The sequence below is a fragment of the Petromyzon marinus genome, chromosome 75 (genome assembly GCF_048934315.1).
Source record: "Petromyzon marinus isolate PM22_M1 ecotype Great Lakes invasive population chromosome 75, UKy_Petmar_22M1.pri1.0, whole genome shotgun sequence".
NCBI lineage: Eukaryota > Metazoa > Chordata > Hyperoartia > Petromyzontiformes > Petromyzontidae > Petromyzon > Petromyzon marinus.
Genome location: NC_133741.1, coordinates 3,564,680 through 3,589,227, shown reverse-complemented (window position 1 = coordinate 3,589,227; position 24,548 = coordinate 3,564,680). Strand labels below are relative to the sequence as shown.

The 24,548-nt window shown below is 49.8% G+C and overlaps 1 protein-coding gene and 1 long non-coding RNA gene across 6 annotated transcripts in view; one reads left to right on the top strand and one right to left on the bottom strand.

Moving 5' to 3' along the window:
* Positions 1-81: 81 nt before the first annotated feature.
* On the bottom strand, positions 82-616 carry LOC142907137 (uncharacterized). Of its 4 annotated transcripts, none has more exons than XR_012930828.1 (4): positions 526-616; positions 298-489; positions 233-256; positions 82-201 (listed from the first exon to the last, which is right to left on the bottom strand). It is a non-coding gene; the product is annotated as an uncharacterized LOC142907137 (long non-coding RNA). The 4 variants fall into 4 exon arrangements; XR_012930827.1 differs by having other exon boundaries at positions 310-489; XR_012930829.1 differs by lacking the exon at positions 233-256.
* Positions 617-1,924: 1,308 nt separating this feature from the next.
* LOC142907136 (uncharacterized) overlaps positions 1,925-24,548 on the top strand; it is a 37,558-nt gene continuing 14,934 nt past the window's right edge. Inside the window, exons 1-3 of one of the 2 annotated variants that reach the window (XM_076056269.1) lie at positions 1,925-4,143; positions 16,851-18,131; positions 20,954-21,073. In XM_076056269.1, the coding sequence (XP_075912384.1) occupies positions 4,065-4,143; positions 16,851-18,131; positions 20,954-21,073 (1,480 nt within the window). In that variant the 5' untranslated portion in view covers positions 1,925-4,064. Of the gene's footprint in view, positions 4,144-16,850; positions 18,132-20,953; positions 21,074-24,548 lie in introns of those variants that run through there. The other variant, XM_076056268.1, reaches the window with a different exon arrangement.

Below are 24,548 nucleotides of genomic sequence, written 5' to 3'. Positions count from 1 at the left end.
TATCATCACCTCTAGTCATCACCACTTATCATCACCACTACCATCACTCTATCATCACCACTATCATCACCTATCCATCACCACTATCATCACCTCTATCATCACCACTATCATCACCACTACCATCACCTCTATCATCACCACTATCATCACCACTACCATCACCTCTATCATCACCTCTATCATCACCACTATCATCACCTCTATCACACCTCTATATCACCATCATCACCACTATCATCACCTCTATCATCACCTCTATCATCACCACTATCATCACCACTACTCCATCATCACCTCTATCATCACCTCTATCATCACCACTATCATCACCACTATCATCACCTCTATCATCACCACTATCATCACCTCTATCATCATCACTATCATCACCACTATCATCACCTCTATCATCACCTCTATCATCACCACTATCATCACCACTATCATCACCACTATCATCACCACTATCATCACCACTATCATCACCTCTTATCATCACCTCTATCACACCACTATCATCACCACTATCATCACCTCTATCATCACCACTATCATCACCACTATCATCACCACTATCATCACCACTATCATCACCACTATCATCACCACTATCATCACACTATCATCACCACTATCATCACCACTATCATCACCTCTATCATCACCACTATCATCACCACTATCATCACCACTATCATCACCACTATCATCACCTCTATCATCACCACTATCATCACCTCTATCATCACCTCTATCATCACCTCTATCATCACCACTATCATCACCACTATCATCACCACTATCATCACCACTATCATCACCACTATCATCACCACTATCATCACCACTATCATCACACATCATCACCACTATCATCACCACTATCATCACCTCTATCATCACCACTATCATCACCTCTATCATCACCACTATCATCACCTCTATCATCACCACTATCATCACCACTATCATCACCACTATCATCACCACTATCATCACCACTATCATCACCTCTATCATCACCACTATCATCACCACTATCATCACCACTATCATCACCACTATCATCACCACTATCATCACCACTATCATCACCACTATCATCACCACTATCATCACCACTATCATCACCACTATCATCACCACTATCATCACCTCTATCATCACCACTATCATCACCACTATCATCACCACTATCATCACCACTATCATCACCACTATCATCACCTCTATCATCACCACTACCACCACTACTATCACTATCACTACCACCACTACTGTCACCACCACTACCACTACTATCACCACCACCACTGCCATTACCACCACTACCACCACTACTGTCACCACCACCACTATCACCACCATCACCACTATCACCACTATCATCACCTCTATCATCACCACTACCACCACTATCACTACCACCACTACCACTACTATCACCACCACCACTATCACTACTATCACCACTGTCACCACCACCACTATCACCACCACCACTGTCACCACCACAACTACCACCACCACCACTACCACCACTACCACCACTACCACTACTATCACCACCACCACTATCATCACCACTACCACCACTATCACTATCATCACCACTACCACCACTATCACCACCACCACTATCACTATCATCACCACCACCACTACCACCACTACTATCACCACTATCACCACCACCACCACTATCCCACCACCACCACTACCACCACTACTATCACCACTGTCACCACCACCACTACCACCACTATCACAACCACCACTACCACCACCACCACTACCACCACCACTACCACCACCACCACTACCACCACTATCACAACCAACACTACCACCACCACCACTACCACCACCACCACTATCACCACCACTATCACCACTGTCACCACTATCACTACCACCACCACCACCACTATCACCACCACCACTACCACCACCACTATCACCACCAATATCACCACCACCACTATCATCGTCACAACTACTCAGACAACATAAACTGACACACAGAGACGCACACACAGACACACACACACAGACACACACAGACACACACAGTGAGACACACACAGACAAAACACACACACAGACACACACAGACACACACACAGTGACACACACAGACACACACACACAGACACACACAGTGACACACAGTGACACACACACAGAGACACACACACAGTGAGACACACACAGTGAGACACACAGTGAGACACACACACACAGACGCACACACAGACACACAGTGACACAGAGAGACACAGACACACAGATACACACACACAGACACACAGACACAGAGACACACACAGTGACACACAGAGCACACACAGTGACACACAGACACACAGTGATAGACACACACACACAGAGACACACACAGTGACACACACACAGTGACACACACACACACACACAGTGACACACAGAGAGAGACACACACAGAGAGACACATACACAGAGAGACACATTAACACACACAGAGACACACAGTGAAACCGAGAGACACAGTAACACACAGAGACACACACACACAGAGACACACACAGAGAGACACACACAGAGAGACACACACACAGAGAGACACACAGAGAGACACACACAGAGAGACACACACAGAGAGACACACACACAGAGACACACACACACAGAGACACACAGAGAGACACACACACAGAGACACACAGACACACACACACAGAGACACACACACACAGAGACACACACAGAGAGACACACACAGAGAGACACACACACACAGAGACACACACAGAGAGAGACACACACACACAGAGACACACACAGAGAGACACACACAGAGAGAGACACCATCAGGATGAGTGTATCCGCACTGCCGCTGACACAGAGACACACAGTGACACAGTGACACAGTAACACACACACAGTGACACAGAAAGACACAGACACACAGAGACACACACAGTGACACACAGAGAGAGACACACACAGTGACACACAGAGACACACACAGAGACACACACACACACAGAGACACACACAGTGACACACACACAGTGACACACACAGACACACACACACAGAGACACACACACAGAGACACACAGACACACACACAGAGACACACACACACAGAGACACACACAGAGAGACACACACAGAGAGACACACACACACAGAGACACACACAGAGAGACACACACACACAGAGAGACACACACAGAGAGACACACACAGAGAGAGACACCATCAGGATGAGTGTATCCGCACTGCCGCTGACACAGAGACACACAGTGACACACACAGTGACACACACACAGTGACACAGAAAGACACAGATACACAGAGACACACACAGTGACACACACACAGAGAGAGAGACACACACACAGAGACACACACAGTGACACAGAGACACACACACAGAGACACACACAGTGACACACAGAGACACACACACAGAGACAAACACACAGAGACACACACAGAGACACACACAGTGACACACACACACAGAGACACACACACAGAGACACACACAGAGACACACACAGACACAGACAGAGAGAGACACCATCAGGATGAGGGTATCCGCACTGCCGCTGACACAGAGACACACAGTGACACACAGTAGAACACACAGTGACACAGTGACACACAGTAACACACACAGTGACACAGTGAGACACACACAGAGACACACACACAGTGACACACACACAGAGACACACACACAGTGACAAACACACAGAGACACACACAGTGACACACACACAGTGACACACACACAGAGACACACACAGAGACACACACACAGTGACACACACACAGTGACACAGACACACACAGTGACACAGTAACACACACAGTGACACAGAAAGACACAGACACACAGAGACACACACACAGTGACACACACACAGAGACACACACAGAGAGACACACACACAGAGACACACACACAGTGACACACACACACAGACACACACAGACACACACACAGAGACACACACACAGAGACACACACAGAGACACACACACAGACAGAGAGAGACACCATCAGGATGAGGGTATCCGCACTGCCGCTGTTGCTCGCCCTGAGTTTGGACTTGGCTCAGAGAGCCACGGGGAGACTCAAGTCAGGTGAACTCCCCCTCGGTGTTCACCCTGTCGCTGTGTTCACCATGTCGCTGTGTTCACCATGTCGCTGTGTTCACCATGTCACTGTGTTCACCATGGTCATGTCGCTGTGTTCACCATGTCGCTGTGTTCACCATGTTGCTGTGTTCACCATGTCACTGTGTTCACCATGCCACTGTGTTCACCATGTCGCTGTGTTCACCATGTCGCTGTGTTCACCATGTCACTGTGTTCACCATGTCGCTGTGTTCACCCTGTCGCTGTGTTCACCATGTCGCTGTGTTCACCATGTCGCTGTGTTCACCATGTCGCTGTGTTCACCATGTCACTGTGTTCACCATGTCGCTGTGTTCACCATGTCGCTGTGTTCACCATGTCGCTGTGTTCACCATGTCAGTGTTCACCATGTCGCTGTGTTCACCATGTCGCTGTGTTCACCATGTCACTGTGTTCACCCTGTCGCTGTGTTCACCCTGTCGCTGTGTTCACCCTGTCGCTGTGTTCACCATGTCGCTGTGTTCACCATCTCGCTGTGTTCACCATGTCGCTGTGTTCACCATGGCCATGTCGCTGTGTTCACCATGTCACTGTGTTCACCATGTCGCTGTGTTCACCATCTCGCTGTGTTCACCATGTCGCTGTGTTCACCATGTCGCTGTGTTCACCATGTCGCTGTGTTCACCATGGTCACTGTGTTCACCATGTCGCTGTGTTCACCATGTCACTGTGTTCACCATGTCGCTGTGTTCACCATGGTCATGTCACTGTATTCACCATGTCGCTGTGTTCACCATGTCGCTGTGTTCACCATGTCGCTGTGTTCACCATGGTCATGTCGCTGTGTTCACCATGTCGCTGTGTTCACCCTGTCGCTGTGTTCACCATGTCGCTGTGTTCACCATGTCGCTGTGTTCACCCTGTCGCTGTGTTCACCATGTCGCTGTGTTCACCATGTCGCTGTGTTCACCATGTCGCTGTGTTCACCATGTCGCTGTGTTCACCATGTCGCTGTGTTCACCATGTCGCTGTGTTCACCATGTCACTGTGTTCACCATGTCGCTGTGTTCACCATGTCGCTGTGTTCACCATGTCACTGTGTTCACCATGTCACTGTGTTCACCATGTCGCTGTGTTCACCATGGCCATGTAACTGTGTTCACCATGTCACTGTGTTCACCATGTCGCTGTGTTCACGATGTCGCTGTGTTCACCATGTCGCTGTGTTCACCATGTCGCTGTGTTCACCATGTCGCTGTGTTCACCATGTCACTGTGTTCACCATGGTCATGTCGCTGTGTTCACCATGTCGCTGTGTTCACCATGTCGCTGTGTTCACCATGTCGCTGTGTTCACCATGTCACTGTGTTCACCATGGTCATGTCGCTGTGTTCACCATGTCGCTGTGTTCACCATGTCGCTGTGTTCACCATGTCACTGTGTTCACCATGGTCATGTCGCTGTGTTCACCATGTCGCTGTGTTCACCATGTCGCTGTGTTCACCATGTCACTGTGTTCACCCTGTCGCTGTGTTCACCATGTCACTGTGTTCACCATGTCGCTGTGTTCACCATGGCCATGCCACTGTGTTCACCATGTCACTGTGTTCACCATGTCGCTGTGTTCACCACGTCACTGTGTTCATCATGTCACTGTGTTCACCATGTGACTGTGTTCACCATGCCACTGTGTTCACCATGTCGCTGTGTTCACCATGTCGCTGTTTTCACCATGGTCATGTCGCTGTGTTCACCATGTCGCTGTGTTCACCATGTCACTGTGTTCACCATGTCGCTGTGTTCACCATGTCGCTGTGTTCACCATGTCGCTGTGTTCACAATGTCACTGTGTTCACCATGGTCATGTCGCTGTGTTCACCATGTCGCTGTGTTCACCATGTCGCTGTGTTCACCATGTCGCTGTGTTCACCATGTCACTGTTCACCATGTCACTGTGTTCACCATGTCGCTGTGTTCACCATGTCACTGTGTTCACCATGTCGCTGTGTTCACCATGTCGCTGTGTTCACCATGTCGCTGTGTTCACCATGTCGCTGTGTTCACCATGTCACTGTGTTCACCATGTCACTGTGTTCACCATGTCGCTGTGTTCACCCTGTCGCTGTGTTCACCATGTCGCTGTGTTCACCATGGCCATGTAACTGTGTTCACCATGTCGCTGTGTTCACCATGTCACTGTGTTCACCATGTCACTGTGTTCACCATGTCGCTGTGTTCACCATGTCGCTGTGTTCACCATGTCGCTGTGTTCACCATGTCACTGTGTTCACCATGTCGCTGTGTTCACCATGTCACTGTGTTCACCATGTCGCTGTGTTCACCCTGTCGCTGTGTTCACCATGTCGCTGTGTTCACCATGTCACTGTGTTCACCATGGCCATGTCGCTGTGTTCACCATGTCACTGTGTTCACCATGTCGCTGTGTTCACCATGTCACTGTGTTCACCATGTCGCTGTGTTCACCATGTCGCTGTGTTCACCATGTCGCTGTGTTCACCATGTCGCTGTGTTCACCATGTCGCTGTGTTCACCATGGTCATGTCGCTGTGTTCACCATGTCACTGTGTTCACCATGTCGCTGTGTTCACCATGTCGCTGTGTTCACCATGTCACTGTGTTCACCATGTCACTGTGTTCACCATGTCACTGTTCACCATGTCGCTGTGTTCACCATGTCACTGTGTTCACCATGTCACTGTTCACCATGTCGCTGTGTTCACCATGTCGCTGTGTTCACCATGTCACTGTGTTCACCATGTCGCTGTGTTCACCATGTCGCTGTGTTCACCCTGTCGCTGTGTTCACCATGTCGCTGTGTTCACCATAGCCATGTCGCTGTGTTCACCATGTCGCTGTGTTCACCATGTCACTGTGTTCACCATGTCGCTGTGTTCACCATGTCACTGTGTTCACCATGTCACTGTGTTCACCATGGTCATGTCGCTTTGTTCACCATGTCGCTGTGTTCACCATGTCGCTGTGTTCACCATGTCTCTGTGTTCACCATGCCACTGTGTTCACCATGCCACTGTGTTCACCATGTCGCTGTGTTCACCATGTCACTGTGTTCACCATGCCACTGTGTTCACCATGCCACTGTGTTCACCATGTCGCTGTGTACACCATGTCGCTGTGTTCACCACGTCGCTGTGTTCACCATGTCACTGTGTTCACCATGTCGCTGTGTTCACCATGTCGCTGTGTTCACCATGTCACTGTGTTCACCATGTCGCTGTTCACCAGGTCACTGTGTCCAACCTGGTTGGACCCAGGACGGATGGTAGGCCGGCCAGTCTGAATGTTTCTCACCGGCAGAGTTGTTCCGTTAGGGACGGCCACGCTTTGCAAGCGTAGAGAAGGGAGGGCATTACCGGAGCCGATAAAACCCGAAGCTTCATGCGAAGTGAAGCATCAGGTAGCGTTACGCTACCGATGAAAAGATATTGCCGCTCGACTGATTCGGAGTGAGACCTCCGCTGTTAAACCGGGGCCGGTCATAAGCACACTGCCCAGGTATGGGAAACTCTCCACTCTCTCTCCACAACTGCCCCATCACCGATTGGGAGTTGTGGGGGTGGAGTGTTCCGATGGTACAAAATACCCAGGCAGGTGCTTAGTTTTGGTGGGGCTGATGGTAAGGCCTCACCTCTTAGTGGCACGCTCCAGTCTCAGCAGCAGCGTCTCCAACTCCTCCTCTGAATGAGCAGCTATTACCAAATCATCGGCATACGTAACGTGGTTGAGCAATAGGGAGCCATCCCTTGACCGCACCCGGGCATCGATCAGCCTCCCATTATATCTGTACCATATGGAGATTCCTCCGGTACAGCTATTGAAGGCTTCACGAACTACGTGGTCAAAATAGATGTTAAATAATGTGGGAGCCAGAGGACATCCCTGTCGCACCCCAAGGTGTACAGGGAATGGCTCTGACTCCCGGCCACGTAGTTTTACCCGGGCCCGCTCACCATCATGAAGGTCCTTAATGATCGTGAGCAGAGGGTCAGGGACTCCAAAAGCACGAAGAACAACCCAGAGCCCAGGCCTACTGATGGTATCATAGGCCTTGACCAGGTCAATAAAGCAGAGATGTAGGTTTCGATTTAAAGCAAGGATTCATCTTCTTCGGTTCTTTCGGTAAAGTCACCATGTAGAATGAGAATAAAATAATAAATTACTAAAATAAGATAACACGATAAAAATTCTCACGACGTTTCGGCCACAACACAAGCGGCCTTCATCAGGTGAAGGAACCAGGCTGTCTGGAGGACAGCGCTGGAGCGATCAAAGCCAAGCTCAGACCGCGACCTTTAAGCTGTGTGAGAGGAAACAGAGCGCCTTGACAAAGGAATTAGCATAAACAATTAGCATTTAATTGGCGGATTTAGCATGATGAACGGTGTAGAGGGGGTGAACATTGTGCAGACAGGCTAGGAGGGTGAGTTTACATATTGATGGTGTGAAAAGGGAATTGAAGCTGCTGCGAAAATTTGGGATACCACTACTTGAAAAAATATATATACTGTACCATTGACGATTAGTTTAATGTTTGGTTCGGATAATTTAGCATTGAAATAGCTGCGTGATCAGCTTGTGACTGGTCTCAGAAATGGCTATGTTAAAGTCAAAGCCTACACATCCACAGACTCAGCTAGTACAAATCAAACAGGAGAATTTAGCATTGAAATAGCTGAGTGATTAGCTTGTGACTGGTCTCAGAAATGGCTATGTTAAAGTCAAAGCCTACACATCCACAGACTCAGCTAGTACAAATCAAACAGGAGAATTTAGCATTGAAATAGCTGAGTGATTAGCTTGTGACTGGTCACAGAAATGGCTATGTTAAAGTCAACGCCTACACATCCACAGAGGCACCTAGTACAAATCAAACAGGAGAATTTAGCATTGAAATAGCTGAGTGATTAGCTTGTGACTGGTCACAGAAATGGCTATGTTAAAGTCAAAGCCTACACATCCACAGACTCACCTAGTACAAATCAAACAGGAGAATTTAGCATTGAAATAACTGAGTGATTAGCTTGTGACTGGTCACAGAAATGGCTATGTTAAAGTCAAAGCCTACACATCCACAGAGGCACCTAGTACAAATCAAACAGGAGAATTTAGCATTGATATAGCTGAGTGATTAGCTTGTGACTGGTCACAGAAATGGCTATGTTAAAGTCAAAGCCTACACATCCACAGAGGCACCTAGTACAAATCAAACAGGAGAATTTAGCATTGAAATAGCTGAGTGATTAGCTTGTGACTGTCATAGAAATAGCTATGTTAAAGTCAAAGCCTACACATCCACAGAGGCACCTAGTACAAATCAAACAGGAGAATTTAGCATTGAAATAGCTGAGTGATTAGCTTGTGACTGGTCACAGAAATGGCTATGTTAAAGTCAAAGCCTACACATCCACAGAGGCACCTAGTACAAATCAAACAGGAGAATTTAGCATTGAAATAGCTGAGTGATTAGCTTGTGACTGGTCACAGAAATGGCTATGTTAAAGTCAAAGCCTACACATCCACAGAGGCACCTAGTACAAATCAAACAGGAGAATTTAGCATTGAAATAACTGAGTGATTAGCTTGTGACTGGTCACAGAAATGGCTATGTTAAAGTCAAAGCCTACACATCCACACACTCACCTAGTACAAATCAAACAGGATAATTTAGCATTGAAATAACTGAGTGATTAGCTTGTGACTGGTCATAGAAATAGCTATGTTAAAGTCAAAGCCTACACATCTACAGATGCACCTAGTACAAATCAAACAGGAGAATTTAGCATTGAAATAGCTGAGTGATTAGCTTGTGACTGGTCATATAAATAGCTATGTTAAAGTCAAAGCCTACACATCCACAGAGGCACCTAGTACAAATCAAACAGCAGAATTTAGCATTGAAATAGCTGAGTGATTAGCTTGTGACTGGTCACAGAAATGGCAATGTTAAAGTCAAAGCCTACACATCCACAGAGGCACCTAGTACAAATCAAACAGGAGAATTTAGCATTGACATAACTGAGTGATTAGCTTGTGACTGGTCACAGAAATGGCTATGTTGAAGTCAAAGCCTACACATCCACAGAGGCACCTAGTACAAATCAAACAGGAGAATTTAGCATTGAAATAGCTGAGTGATTAGCTTGTGATTGGTCACAGAAATAGCTATGTTAAAGTCAAAGCCTACACATCCACAGAGGCACCTAGTACAAATAAAACAGGAGAATTTAGCATTGAAATAGCTGAGTGATTAGCTTGTGACTGGTCACAGAAATGGCTATGTTAAAGTCAAAGCCTACACATCCACAGAGGCACCTAGTACAAATCAAACAGGAGAATTTAGCATTGAAATAGCTGAGTGATTAGCTTGTGACTGGTCACAGAAATGGCTATGTTAAAGTCAAAACCTACACATCCACAAAGGCACCTAGTACAAATCAAACAGGAGAATTTAGCATTGAAATAGCTGAGTGATTAGCTTGTGACTGGTCATAGAAATAGCTATGTTAAAGTCAAAGCCTACACATCCACAGAGGCTCCTAGTACAAATCAAACAGGAGAATTTAGCATTGAAATAGCTGAGTGATTAGCTTGTGACTGGTCACAGAAATGGCTATGTTAAAGTCAAAGCCTACACATCCACAAAGGCACCTAGTACAAATCAAACAGGAGAATTTAGCATTGAAATAGCTGAGTGATTAGCTTGTGACTGGTCACAGAAATGGCTATGTTAGTACATGGACGCCAAAGAGGCTGCAACAACTCGACTATCATACAGTAAACCGATGTGAAAAGACCTAAGTCTAAATTACATCAATATAATAAATGTACTCAACATATTCTTCAATAAGCTGAGTTATTAACAGTAACTGGGTATACACTACACTCTTTAATGAATACCATATATTAAACCAATAAAAAAACTACAATTTAAACTACCTCAATGTTATCAATAAACTCTATATATTCTCCAATCAGCTAAGCTACCAACCATAAGTCGTTATATATCACGATGCTATATGGCAAAAAAATGGGTGGATTCTTACCCTCAGCGTCAGCACCACGGATAGCTACGGGCCCCGTTCAGCCGGACGAGTTCATCCATGGTCGGAACAGAGGAGGGGGAGAGAGACAGCTGCGAGGCGCTGTTATACTCCATGTTGTAAACCATACCATTAACCGTGGTGTGAGAGGTATTAAGAGTCAATGCTGGCGAAAGAGCTGCGGTCTGAAGGTCATCGTAAAATACAATTAATCAGGAACGGAAATGGTTTAAAACATCTTTCCAATGGTTACTAAGCCAGAATCCATCTTGAAATTGTCTTTGTGCTTGTATATGTGGATGGCCTCATGAACGAATCTCTCATGGTAGCCGGTTGGTTTGCAGTTATTTCAATGCTAAATTCCCCTGTTTGATTTGTACTAGGTGCCTCTGTGGATGCGTAGGCTTTGACTTTAACATAGCCATTTCTGCGACCAGTCACAAGCTAATCCCTCAGTTATTTCAATGCTAAATTCTCCTGTTTGATTTGCACTAGGTGCCTCTGTGGATGTGTAGGCTTTGACTTTAACATACCCATTTCTGTGACCAGTCACAAGCTAATCACTCAGCTATTTCAATGCTAAATTCTCCTGTTTGATTTGTACTAGGTGCCTCTGTGGATGTGTAGGCTTTGACTTTAACATACCCATTTCTGTGACCAGTCACAAGCTAATCACTCAGCTATTTCAATGCTAAATTCTCCTGTTTGATTTGTACTAGGTGCCTCTGTGGATGTGTAGGCTTTGACTTTAACATACCCATTTCTGTGACCAGTCACAAGCTAATCACTCAGCTATTTCAATGCTAAATTCTCCTGTTTGATTTGTACTAGGTGCCTAGGTGGATGTGTAGGCTTTGACTTTAACATAGCTATTTCTATGACCAGTCACAAGCTAATCACGCAGCTATTTCAATGCTAAATTCTCCTGTTTGATTTGTACTAGCTGAGTCTGTGGATGTGTAGGCTTTGACTTTAACATGGCCATTTCTGCGGCCAGTCACAAGCTGATCACGCAGCTATTTCAATGCTAAATTATCCGAACCAAACATTAAACTAATCGTCAATGGTACAGTATATATATTTTTTCAAGTAGTGGTATCCCAAATTTTCGCAGCAGCTTCAATTCCCTTTTCACACCATCAATATGTAAACTACCCCTCCTAGCCTGTCTGCACAATGTTCACCCCCTCTACACCGTTCATCATGCTAAATCCGCCAATTAAATGCTAATTGTTTATGCTAATTCCTTTGTCAAGGCGCTCTGTTTCCTCTCACACAGCTTAAAGGTCGCGGTCTGAGCTTGGCTTTGATCGCTCCAGCGCTGTCCTCCAGACAGCCTGGTCCCTTCACCTGATGAAGGCCGCTCGTGCTGTGGCCGAAACGTCGTGAGAATTTTTATCGTGTTATTTTATTTTATTAATTTATCATTTTATTCTCATTCTACGTGGTGACTTTACCGAAAGAATCAAAGCAGAGATGTGGGTCTTGCTGGAATTCCCTACACCTCTGCTGTAGCAGACGGACAGAAAATATGGCATCTGTGCAGGACCGCCCTTTCCTGAAACCGCATTGGGGCTCCGCAAGCCTCTCCTCAGCGGGCCTGGCAAGGCGGCGATGTTGAATAATCCTTGCCGGGACCTTTCCCGGCCTCATGCTGAAAAGGGAGATGCCCCTGTAGTTGTTACAGTCTGTCACCACTACCACAACCTCCACCACCACCACCACCACCACCGTGACCACCACCATCGTGACCACCACCACCGTGACCACCACCACCACCGTGACCACCACCACCACGGTGACCACCACCACCACCACCGTGACCACCACCACCACCGTGACCACCACCACCACCATCACCACCACCGCCGTGACCACCACCACCACCGTGACCACCACCACCACCACCGTGACCACCACCACCACCACCGTGACCACCACCACCGTGACCACCACCACCACCATCGTGACCACCACCACCGTGACCACCACCACCACGGTGACCACCACCACCACCACCGTGACCACCACCACCACCGTGACCACCACCACCACCACCACCGTGAGCACCACCAACACCATGGTGACCACCACCACCACCGTGACCACCACCACCACCACCGTGACCACCACCACCACCACCGTGACCACCACCACCACCACCGTGACCGCCACCACCACCACCACCGTGAGCACCACCACCACCATGGTGACCACCACCACCATGGTGACCACCACCACCGTGACCACCGCCACCACCACCACCCTGACCGCCACCACCGTGACCACCACTACTGTGACCACCACCACCACCACCGTGACCACCACCACCATGACCACCACCACCACCACCGTGACCACCACCACCACTACAGTGACCACCACCACCGTGACCACCACCACCACCACCACCGTGACCACCACCACCACCGTGACTACCGTGACCACGACCGTGACCACTACCACCACCGTGACCACCGTGACCACCACCACTGTGACCCCCAACAACAACAACCGCCATTCGCCACTAAGTGGCGGTGACGTCACCACGACGCTTGTGCCAGGCTATGTGCACCCTGAGGCCACGTGAAGTGTCGAACGCCCGCTGGCAGGAGGTCACGGGGCAGACCCAGGTGCCACGGGTCGACTGACTGAGATGACTGGCTGATGCACCACCTGTGCCCCCTACTGTGCCAACCTGCTGTGCTTTAGCCACCCGGCGCTCCGCTCGCTGTTGTGAGCGTCGCTCCTCCGCCCTCCGTTGTTGTTGGAGGGCGACTGCCTCCAACTGCCCAGTAGCATCCTTCACGAGCCTCCTCCACAGAGGCCGATCTTGACACCGCTGGTACCGGTCATCGGCAAGTCCACTCAGCTCCACGTCCTCCTGTACCACATCACTCCATCTCTTCTCTAGCCCGTGCCGCGCCCGCTTAGCCCCCTCAATCCGGCCAAACAAAAGCTGTTTCGGCATGCGGTGGCTGGGCATGCGGGCTACATGACCCAGCCATCGCAGCCTTGCCTGCCGGAGGAGCTCACCGATGGGACCCTGCCCAGATCTTTCAAGGATTTGTGAGCTCCTCACACAATCCAGTCTGGTTAAACCCAGGATGGATCGTAGGCAGGCCAGCCTAAATGTTTCTAACCGGCGAAGATGTTCCATTAGGGGGGTCCACGTTTCGCAAGCGTAGAGAAGGGAGGGAATGACCGTGGCCGAGAAGACCTGAAGCTTAGTGCGGAGCGACAGACCAGGTAGCTTCCACACAGCGTTACGCAACCGATGAAAAGATATTGCCGCTCGACTGATTCGGAGTGAGACCTCTGCTGTTAAACTGGAGCCAGTCATAAGCACACTGCCCAGGTATGGGAAACTCTCCACTCTCTCCACAACTGCCCCATCACCGATTGGGAGTTGTGGGGGTGGAGTGTCCGATGGTACAAAATACCCAGGCAGGTGATTAGTTTTGGTGGGGCTGATGGTAAGGCCCCACCTCTTAGTGGCACGCTCCAGTCTCAGCAGCAGCGTCTCCAACTCCTCCTCTGACTGAGCAGCTATTACCAAATCATCAGCATACATAACGTGGTTGAGCAATAGGGAGCCATCCCTTGACCGCACCCGGGCATCGATTAGCCTCCCATTATATCTGTACCATGTGGAGATTCCCCCGGTACAGCTATTGAAGGCTTCACGAACTACGTGGTCAAAATAGATGTTAAATAATGTGGGAGCCAGAGGACATCCCTGTCGCACCCCAAGGTGTACAGGGAATGGCTCTGACTCCCGGCCACGTAGTTTTACCCGGGCCCGCTCACCATCATGAAGGTCCTTAATGATCGTGAGCAGAGGGTCAGGTACTCCAAAAGCACGAAGAACAACCCAGAGCCCAGGCCTACTGATGGTATCATAGGCCTTGACCAGGTCAATAAAGCAGAGATGTAGGTCTTGTTGGAATTCCCTACACCTCTGCTGTAGCAGACGGACAGAAAATATGGCATCTGTGCAGGACCGCCCTTTCCTGAAACCGCATTGGGGCTCCGCAAGCCTCTCCTCAGCGTGCCTGGCAAGGCGATGCTGAATAATCCTTGCCAGGACCTTTCCCGGCACACTGAGGAGTGAGATGCCCCTGTAGTTGTTACAGTCTGTGCGGTCCCCCTTCTTAAAAAGGGGGACCACCAGGGCATCCTTCCAATCCTGCGGAACCCGTCCAGTGGTCCAGACTGTTGTTATGATGTCATATAGGGCAGTCTGTGCACAAACGCCACCCTCCCTCAGCATTTCGCTTGGGAGATCATCTCTGCCCGCTGCCTTTCCTGGTCTCAGACTCCGGATCGCCTTCAATACTTCATCAGCAGATGGCACCTCAGCCAGCCACTCACAGGGGGTGACTTCATCCAATATTTGAGGCACCGCAGCCTCAGCAGGGTCATCCTCACTTTGTGCCACGATGTTTTCCTGGCTGAGGGATTTTCCCTCCCCCAGGACCTCACAGAAATGCTCAGCAAATCTGCGAACCTGTTCCTGGGGGTCGGAAATTGGATCACCGTTTTTTCCCCTAATGATGGTAATAGGTAATAGGTCCGGCAAAACAACCCCCTACCTCCTCGCGGTGCCGGACGGGCAACTCTGTCGTGGACAGCGCTGTGGGGGGAGATCCAATTGTGATTGGCTCCTCCCCTCATGGCGTCTGTGTCCACCACAGGGGCTAAACGGGGGCTCTGGACGGGTGCGAGGGGCTGGTAACCCCTCCACCTTCAATTAATTACCACGAAACTACGAATTAAACTGTGACCACCACCACCACCGTGACCACCACCGTGACCACCACCACCGTGACCACCACCACCACCCTGACCACCACCACCACCCTGACCACCACCACCGTGACCACCACCACCACCACCACTGTCACCACCACCGTGACCACCACCACCACCACCCTGACCACCACCACCACCGTGACCACCACCACCGTGACCACCACCACCGTGACCACCACCACCACCACTGTCACCACCACCGTGACCACCACCACCACCACCCTGACCACCACCACTGTGACCACCACCACCACCGTGACCACCACCACCGTGACCACCACCACCACCACCACCGTGACCATCACCACCACCACCGTGACCACCACCACCACCGCGACCACCACCACTGTGACCATCACCATCACCACCGTGACCACCACCACCACCGTGACCACCACCACCGTGACCACCACCACCACCGTGACCACCACCACCACCGTGACCACCACCACTGTGACCATCACCATCACCACCGTGACCACCACCACCACCACTGTGACCACCACCACCGTGACCACCACCACCACCGTGACCACCACCACCGTGACCACCACCACCACCGTGACCACCACCACCGTGACCACCACCACCACCACGGTGACCACCACCACCGTGACCACCACCACCGTGACCACCACCACCACCACCACCGTGACCACCGTGACCATGACCACCACCACCACCATCACCACCACCACCACCCTGACCACCACCACCACGGTGACCACCACCACCACCACCGTGACCATGACCACCACCATTACGGTGCCCCCAGCTCTCCACCAATCCCCTCGTCCCCCTGCTCTGTCCCTGTCCCAGTGAGTGTCCTGGAGCAGTGCGGTGGCTTCGTCCGGGCCGACGGAGCCGTGCTGGCGAGCGCCCGCGCCGTGTGGCACCGTGGTGCTGGTGGTGCTGGTGCTGGTGGTGGTGGTGGTGCTGGTGGTGGTGGTGGTCCTGGTGGTCCTGGTGGTGGTGGTGGTGGTGCTGGTGGTGCTGGTGGTGCTGGTGCTGGTGGTCCTGGTGGTGGTGCTGGTGGTGGTGGTGGTGGTGGTGGTGCTGGTGGTGGTGGTGATGGTGGTGGTGGTGCTGGTGGTGGTGCTGGTGCTGGTGGTGGTGTTGGTGCCACGTCCCGCTGCACGGTGACTCTGCTGGCTGCCTCGCCCCGCGACCGCCTCGCATTCCGTCTGCGCATACTCGCTACGGACGACGAGGAGGAGGAGGTGGAGGAGGTGGAGGAGGTGGAAGCTGGAGGAGGTGGAGCAGGAGGTGGACTCACGAGGGTTGACGACTTCCGTAGCACGGAGGAGCCCGCGGCCACTCGGCCAAATCCTAAATACACCGAAAACACAAATCCTAAATACACCGCTACCACCACCAATCCTAAATACACCGAAAACACAAATCCTAAATACACCGAAAACACAAATCCTAAATACACCGCTACCACCACCAATCCTAAATACACCGAAAACGCAAATCCTAAATACACCACTACCACCACCAACCCTAAATACACCGCTACCACCAATCCTAAATACACCGCTACCACCACCAATCCTATTACCAATACAACCGTGACCACTGCCGATTTCAATCCCGGCTCTGCCACCACCACCACGGCCACCACCACCACCACGGCCACCACCGCCACCACCACCACCACCACCGCCACCACCACGACCACCGCCACCACCACCACCACCACCGCCACCACCACCACCACCACCGGCGCCGTGCCACCGGGCGAGCACTGTGACGGCAGGGTCTTCTTGCTGCTGTTGGACGGCGCGGGCGACGACTCGCCGCCCCTAGCCGGCGGGCCACTGTGCCCCTCTGGCGCTCACGGTAGCGGTCACGGCGGTGGCCACGGTGGCCACGGTGATCACGGTGGTCACCGTGATCACGGTGGTCACGGTGGCGATGGTCACGGTGGTCACGGTGACGGTCACGATGGTCACGGTGGCGCTCTGCAACGGCGAGAGTCGTCGGGCCCGGCCCTCACGCTGTCCCTCGTGCTGCGAGGCGCTCGCCCCACCCACCGCCGCCGCCACGTGACCACGCGCCTCACATTCCTCGCCGACGTCACTTCCTTCCGGCCAGGTGGGAGGCACTCCGAGCTCGCGATTGGACGCTCGCCGTCACGATGCACCCAGTGGGTTGTCTCTGTGTGGTGGTGAGTCTGTGTGGTGGTGAGTCTGTGTGGTGGTGAGTCTGTGGGTCTCTGTGTGGTGGTGAGTCTGTGGGTGTCTCTGTGTGTGGTGAGTCTGTGGGTGTCTCTGTGTGTGGTGAGTCTGTGGGTGTCTCTGTGTGTGGTGAGTCTGTGGGTGTCTCTGTGTGTGGTGAGTCTGTGTGGTGAGTCTGTGGGTCTCTGTGTGGTGAGTCTGTGGGTGTCTCTGTGTGGTGGTGAGTCTGTGGGTCTCTGTGTGGTGAGTCTGTGGGTCTCTGTTTGGTGAGTCTGTGGGTGTCTCTGTGTGGTGGTGAGTCTGTGGGTCTCTGTTTGGTGAGTCTGTGGGTGTCTCTGTGTGGTGGTGAGTCTGTGGGTCTCTGTGTTGTGAGTCTCTGTGTGGTGGTGAGTCTGTGGGTCTCTGTGTGGTGAGTCTGTGGGTCTCTGTGTGGTGGTGAGTCTGTGGGTGTCTCTGTGTGGTGGTGAGTCTGTGGGTCTCTGTGTGGTGAGTCTGTGGGTGTCTCTGTGTGGTGGTGAGTCTGTGGGTATCTGTGTGGTGGTGAGTCTGTGGGTCTCTGTGTGGTGAGTCTGTGGGTCTCTGTGTAGTGAGTCTGTGGGTCTCTGTGTGGTGAGTCTGTGGGTCTCTGTGTGGTGGTGAGTCTGTGGGTATCTGTGTGGTGAGTCTGTGGTGTCTCTGTGTGGTGAGGCTGTGGGTCTCTGTGTGGTGAGTCTGTGGGTCTCTGTGTGGTGAGTCTGTGGGTCTCTGTGTGGTGGTGAGTCTGTGGGTCTCTGTGTAGTGAGTCTGTGGATCTCTGTGTGGTGAGTCTGTGGGTGTCTGTGTGGTGAGTCTGTGGGTCTCAGTGTGGTGAGTCTGTGGGTCTCTGTGTGGTGAGTCTGTGTGTGTGGTGAGTCTGTGGGTGTCTCTGTGTGGTGAGTCTGTGTGTGTGGTGAGTCTGTGGGTGTCTGTGTGGTGGTGAGTCTGTGGGTATCTGTGTGGTGGTGAGTCTGTGGGTTTCTGTGTGGTGAGTCTGTGGATCTCTGTCTGGTGAGTCTGTGGGTCTCTGTGTGGTGAGTCTGTGGGTCTCTGTGTGGTTAGTCTGTGGGTCTCTGTGTGGTGGTGATTCTATGGGTCATTGATTGTGATGTTGATGGTGTTGATGGTGATGTTGATGTTATTGATGGTGATGTTGATGATGTTGATGGTGATGATGTTGATGATGATAACTCCCCTGGCGGTAAGCGACGGTGGTCGCTACTACCTCTGTGTTGATGGTGATGTTGATGATAATGATGATGTTGTTGATGTTGATGTTGTTTATGTTGTTGATGTTGTTGATGTTGATGTTGTTGATGTTGTTATTGATGTTGATGTTGTTGTTGTTGTTATTGATGTTGATGTTGTTGATGTTGATGTTGTTGTTCATGTTGTTGATGTTGATGTTGTTGATGTTGTTGTTTATGTTATTGTTGATGTTGATCTTGTTGTTTATGTTGTTGATGTTGTTGATGATGTTGGTGTTGATGTTGATGTTGTTGATGTTGTTAATGATGTTGTTGTTGATGTTGTTGTTGATGTGGTTATTGTTGATGTTGTTGATGTTGTTAATGATGTTGATGTTAATGATGTTGATGTTGTTGCTGATGTTGATGTTAATGATGTTGTTGTTGATGTTGTTAATGATGTTGTTGATGATGTTGTTGATGTTGTTGATGTTGTTGATGATGTTGTTGTTGATGTTAATGATGTTGATTATGTTGATGTTGTTGATGTTGTTGTTGATGTTGTTGATGTTGTTGATGTTGTTTTTGATGTTGATGTTGTTGTTGATGTTGTTGATGTTGTTGATGTTACTGATGTTGATGTTGTTGATGTTGTTGATGTTGTTAATGTTGTTGATGTTGTTGATGTTGTTGATGTTGTTGTTGATGTTGATGATGTTGATGATGTTGATGTTGTTGATGTTGTTGGTGATGTTGATGTTGTTGATGTTACTGATGTTGATGTTGTTGTTGATGTTGTTGATGTTGATGTTGTTAATGTTGTTGTTGATGTTGTTGTTGATGTTGTTGATGATGATGATGATGTTGATGTTGTTGATGTTGTTGATGATGTTGGTGATGTTGTAGTTGTTGTTGGTGATGTTGTAGTTGTTGTTGTTGATGTTGTTAATGATGTTGTTGTTGATGTTGTTGTTGATGTGGTTATTGTTGTTGTTGATGATGATGTTGATGTTGTTGATGATGTTGTTGATGTTGTAGTTGTTGTTGATGTTGTTGATGTTGTTGATGTTTTTGATGTTGTTGTTGATGTTGATATTGATAATGTTAATGTTGTAGTTGTTGTTGATGATGTTGTTGATGTTGTTGTTGATGTTGTTGTTTATGTTGATGTTGATGTGGTTATTGTTGTTGTTGATGATGATGTTGATGTTGTTGATGTTGTTGATGATGTTGTTGATGTTGTAGTTGTTGTTGATGTTGTTGATGTTGTTGTTGATGTTATTGTTGATGTTGTTAATGATGTTGATGTTGTTGATGTTAATGATGTTGATGTTGTATTTATTGTTGATGTTGTTGTTGATGTTGTTGGTGGTGATGTTGATGTTGTTGTTGATGCTGTTGTTGATGTTGTTGATGTTTTTGATGTTGTTGATGTTGATATTGATAATGTTAATGTTGTAGTTGTTGATGATGTTGTTGATGTTGTTGATGATGTAGTTGTTGTTGATGTTGTTGATGTTGTTGTTGTTGTTGTCAGTAAGCGACTGTGGTCGCTACTTCCGCTGTGCCAGCCGCCTCTGCGTGCCCTGGACCCTCGTGTGCGACGCGCTGCGATTGGACAACTGCGGCGACCAATCAGACGAGGCCCATTGTCCAGGTGGGTGGCACCACATGGCACCACGTGACACTACAGAGCACCATGTAGCACCACGTGGTCCCCACCGTTGTCTCCCAGCCAATGGTGGTAGAGCGGCTAATCTGTGGGTTTCTATGGGTTTCTCTGTGGGTCTATGGGTGTCTCTATGGGTCTATGGGTGTCTCTATGTCTCTATGGGTGTCTCTATGGGTGTCGCTATGGGTGTCTCTATGGGTGTCTCTGTGGGTGTATGGTTGTCTCTATGGGATTCGCTATGGGTGTCTCTATGGGTGTCTCTATGAGTCTATGGGTGTCTCTATCGGTCTATGGGTGCCTCTATGGGTCTATGAGTGTCGCTATGGGTTATGGGTGTCTCTATGGGTGTCGCTATGGGTTTCTATAGGTGTATCTATGGGTGTCTCTATGGGTGTCGCTATGGGTGTCTCTATGGGTTATTGGTGTCTCTCTGGGTGTCGCTATGGGTGTCTCTATGGGTGTCTCTATGGGTGTCGCTATGGGTTATGGGTGTCTCTATGGGTCTATGGGTGTCTCTATGGGTGTCGCTATGGGTTTCTATGGGTGTCTCTATGGGTCTATGGGTAACTCTATGGGTGTCTCTATCGGTGTCTCTATGGGTGTCTCTGTGGGTCTATGGGTGTCTCTATGGGATTCGCTATGGGTGTCTCTATGGGTGTCTATATGGGTCTATGGGTGTCTCTATGGGTGTCTCTATGGGTGTCTCTATGGGTCTATGGGTGTCTCTATGGGTGTCGCTATGGGTGTCTCTATGGGTCTATGGGTGTCTCTATGGGTCTATGGGTGTCGCTCTGGGTCTATGGGTGTCTCTATGGGTGTCTCTATGGGTCTATGGGTGTCTCTATGGGTGTCGCTATGGGTGTCTCTATGGGTCTATGGGTGTCTCTATGGGTGTCTCTATGTGTCTATGGGTGTCGCTCTGGGTCTATGGGTGTCTCTATGGGTGTCTCTATGGGTCTATGGGTGTCTCTATGGGTCTATGGGTGTCTCTATGGGTCTATGGGTATCTCTATGGGTGTAGCTATGGGTGTCTCTATGGGTGTCTCTGTGGGTCTATGTGTGTCTCTATGGGTGTCGCTATGGGTTATGGGTGTCTCTATGGGTGTCGCTATGGGTTTCTATGGGTGTCTCTATGGGTGTCTCTATGGGTGTCGCTATGGGTGTCTCTATGGGTTATGGGTGTCTCTATGGGTGTCTCTATGGGTGTCTCTATGGGTGTCGCTATGGGTTATGGGTGTCGCTATGGGTTTCTATTGGTGTCTCTATGGGTGTCTCTATGGGTGTAGCTATGGGTGTCGCTATGGGTTATGGGTGTCTCTATGGGTGTCGCTATGGGTGTCGCTATGGGTGTCTCTATGGGTGTCTCTATGGGTCTATGGGTGTCTCTATGGGTGTCTCTATGGGTGTCGCTATGGGTTTCTATGGGTGTCTCTATGGGTCTATGGGTGTCTCTATGGGTGTCGCTATGGGTTTCTCTATGGGTTATGGGTGTCTCTATGGGTCTATGGGTGTCTCTATGGGTTATGGGTGTCTCTGTGGGTCTATGGGTGTCTCTATGGGTGTCTCTATGGGTGTCTCTATGGGTGTCTCTGTGGGTCTATGGGTGTCTCTATGGGTGTCTCTATGGGTGTTGCTATGGGTTTCTCTATGGGTTATGGGTGTCTCTATGGGTGTCTCTATGGGTGTCGCTATGGGTTTCTCTATGGGTTATGGGTGTCTCTATGGGTCTGTGGGTGTCTCTATGTCTCTATGGGTGTGTCTATGGGTCTGTGGGTGTCTCTATGTCTCTATGGGTGTCTCTATGGGTCTGTGGGTGTCTCTATGGGTCTGTGGGTGTCTCTATGTCTCTATGGGTGTCTCTATGGGTCTGTGGGTGTCTCTATGTCTCTATGGGTGTCTCTATGTCTCTATGGGTGTCTCTATGGGTCTGTGGGTGTCTCTATGTCTCTATGGGTGTCTCTATGGGTCTATGGGTGTCTCTATAGGTGTCTCTGTGGGTCTATGGGTGTCTCTGTGGGTCTATAGGTGTCTCTATGGGTCTGTGGGTGTCTCTATGGGTGTCTCTATGGGTTTCTCTATGGGTGTTGCTATGGGTTACAGGTGTCTATGTGGGTCTATGGGTGTCTCTATGGGTGTCTCTGTGAGTCTATGGGTGTCTCTGTGGGTCTATGGGTGTCTCTGTGTCTCTATGGGTGTCTCTATGGGTGTCTCTGTGGGTCTACGGGTGTCTCTGAGTGTCTTTGTGGTTCTATGGGTGTCTCTGTGGGTCTATGGGTGTCTCTGTGTCTCTATGGGTGTCTCTATGGGTGTCTCTATGGGTCTATGGGTGTCTCTATGGGTGTCGCTATGGGTGTCTCTATGGGTCTATGGGTGTCTCTATGGGTCTATGGGTGTCGCTCTGGGTCTATGGGTGTCTCTATGGGTGTCTCTATGGGTCTATGGGTGTCTCTATGGGTGTCGCTATGGGTGTCTCTATGGGTCTATGGGTGTCTCTATGGGTGTCTCTATGTGTCTATGGGTGTCGCTCTGGGTCTATGGGTGTCTCTATGGGTGTCTCTATGGGTCTATGGGTGTCTCTATGGGTCTATGGGTGTCTCTATGGGTCTATGGGTATCTCTATGGGTGTAGCTATGGGTGTCTCTATGGGTGTCTCTGTGGGTCTATGTGTGTCTCTATGGGTGTCGCTATGGGTTATGGGTGTCTCTATGGGTGTCGCTATGGGTTTCTATGGGTGTCTCTATGGGTGTCTCTATGGGTGTCGCTATGGGTGTCTCTATGGGTTATGGGTGTCTCTATGGGTGTCTCTATGGGTGTCTCTATGGGTGTCGCTATGGGTTATGGGTGTCGCTATGGGTTTCTATTGGTGTCTCTATGGGTGTCTCTATGGGTGTAGCTATGGGTGTCGCTATGGGTTATGGGTGTCTCTATGGGTGTCGCTATGGGTGTCTCTATGGGTGTCTCTATGGGTCTATGGGTGTCTCTATGGGTGTCTCTATGGGTGTCGCTATGGGTTTCTATGGGTGTCTCTATGGGTCTATGGGTGTCTCTATGGGTGTCGCTATGGGTTTCTCTATGGGTTATGGGTGTCTCTATGGGTCTATGGGTGTCTCTATGGGTTATGGGTGTCTCTGTGGGTCTATGGGTGTCTCTATGGGTGTCTCTATGGGTGTCTCTATGGGTGTCTCTGTGGGTCTATGGGTGTCTCTATGGGTGTCTCTATGGGTGTTGCTATGGGTTTCTCTATGGGTTATGGGTGTCTCTATGGGTGTCTCTATGGGTGTCGCTATGGGTTTCTCTATGGGTTATGGGTGTCTCTATGGGTCTGTGGGTGTCTCTATGTCTCTATGGGTGTGTCTATGGGTCTGTGGGTGTCTCTATGTCTCTATGGGTGTCTCTATGGGTCTGTGGGTGTCTCTATGGGTCTGTGGGTGTCTCTATGTCTCTATGGGTGTCTCTATGG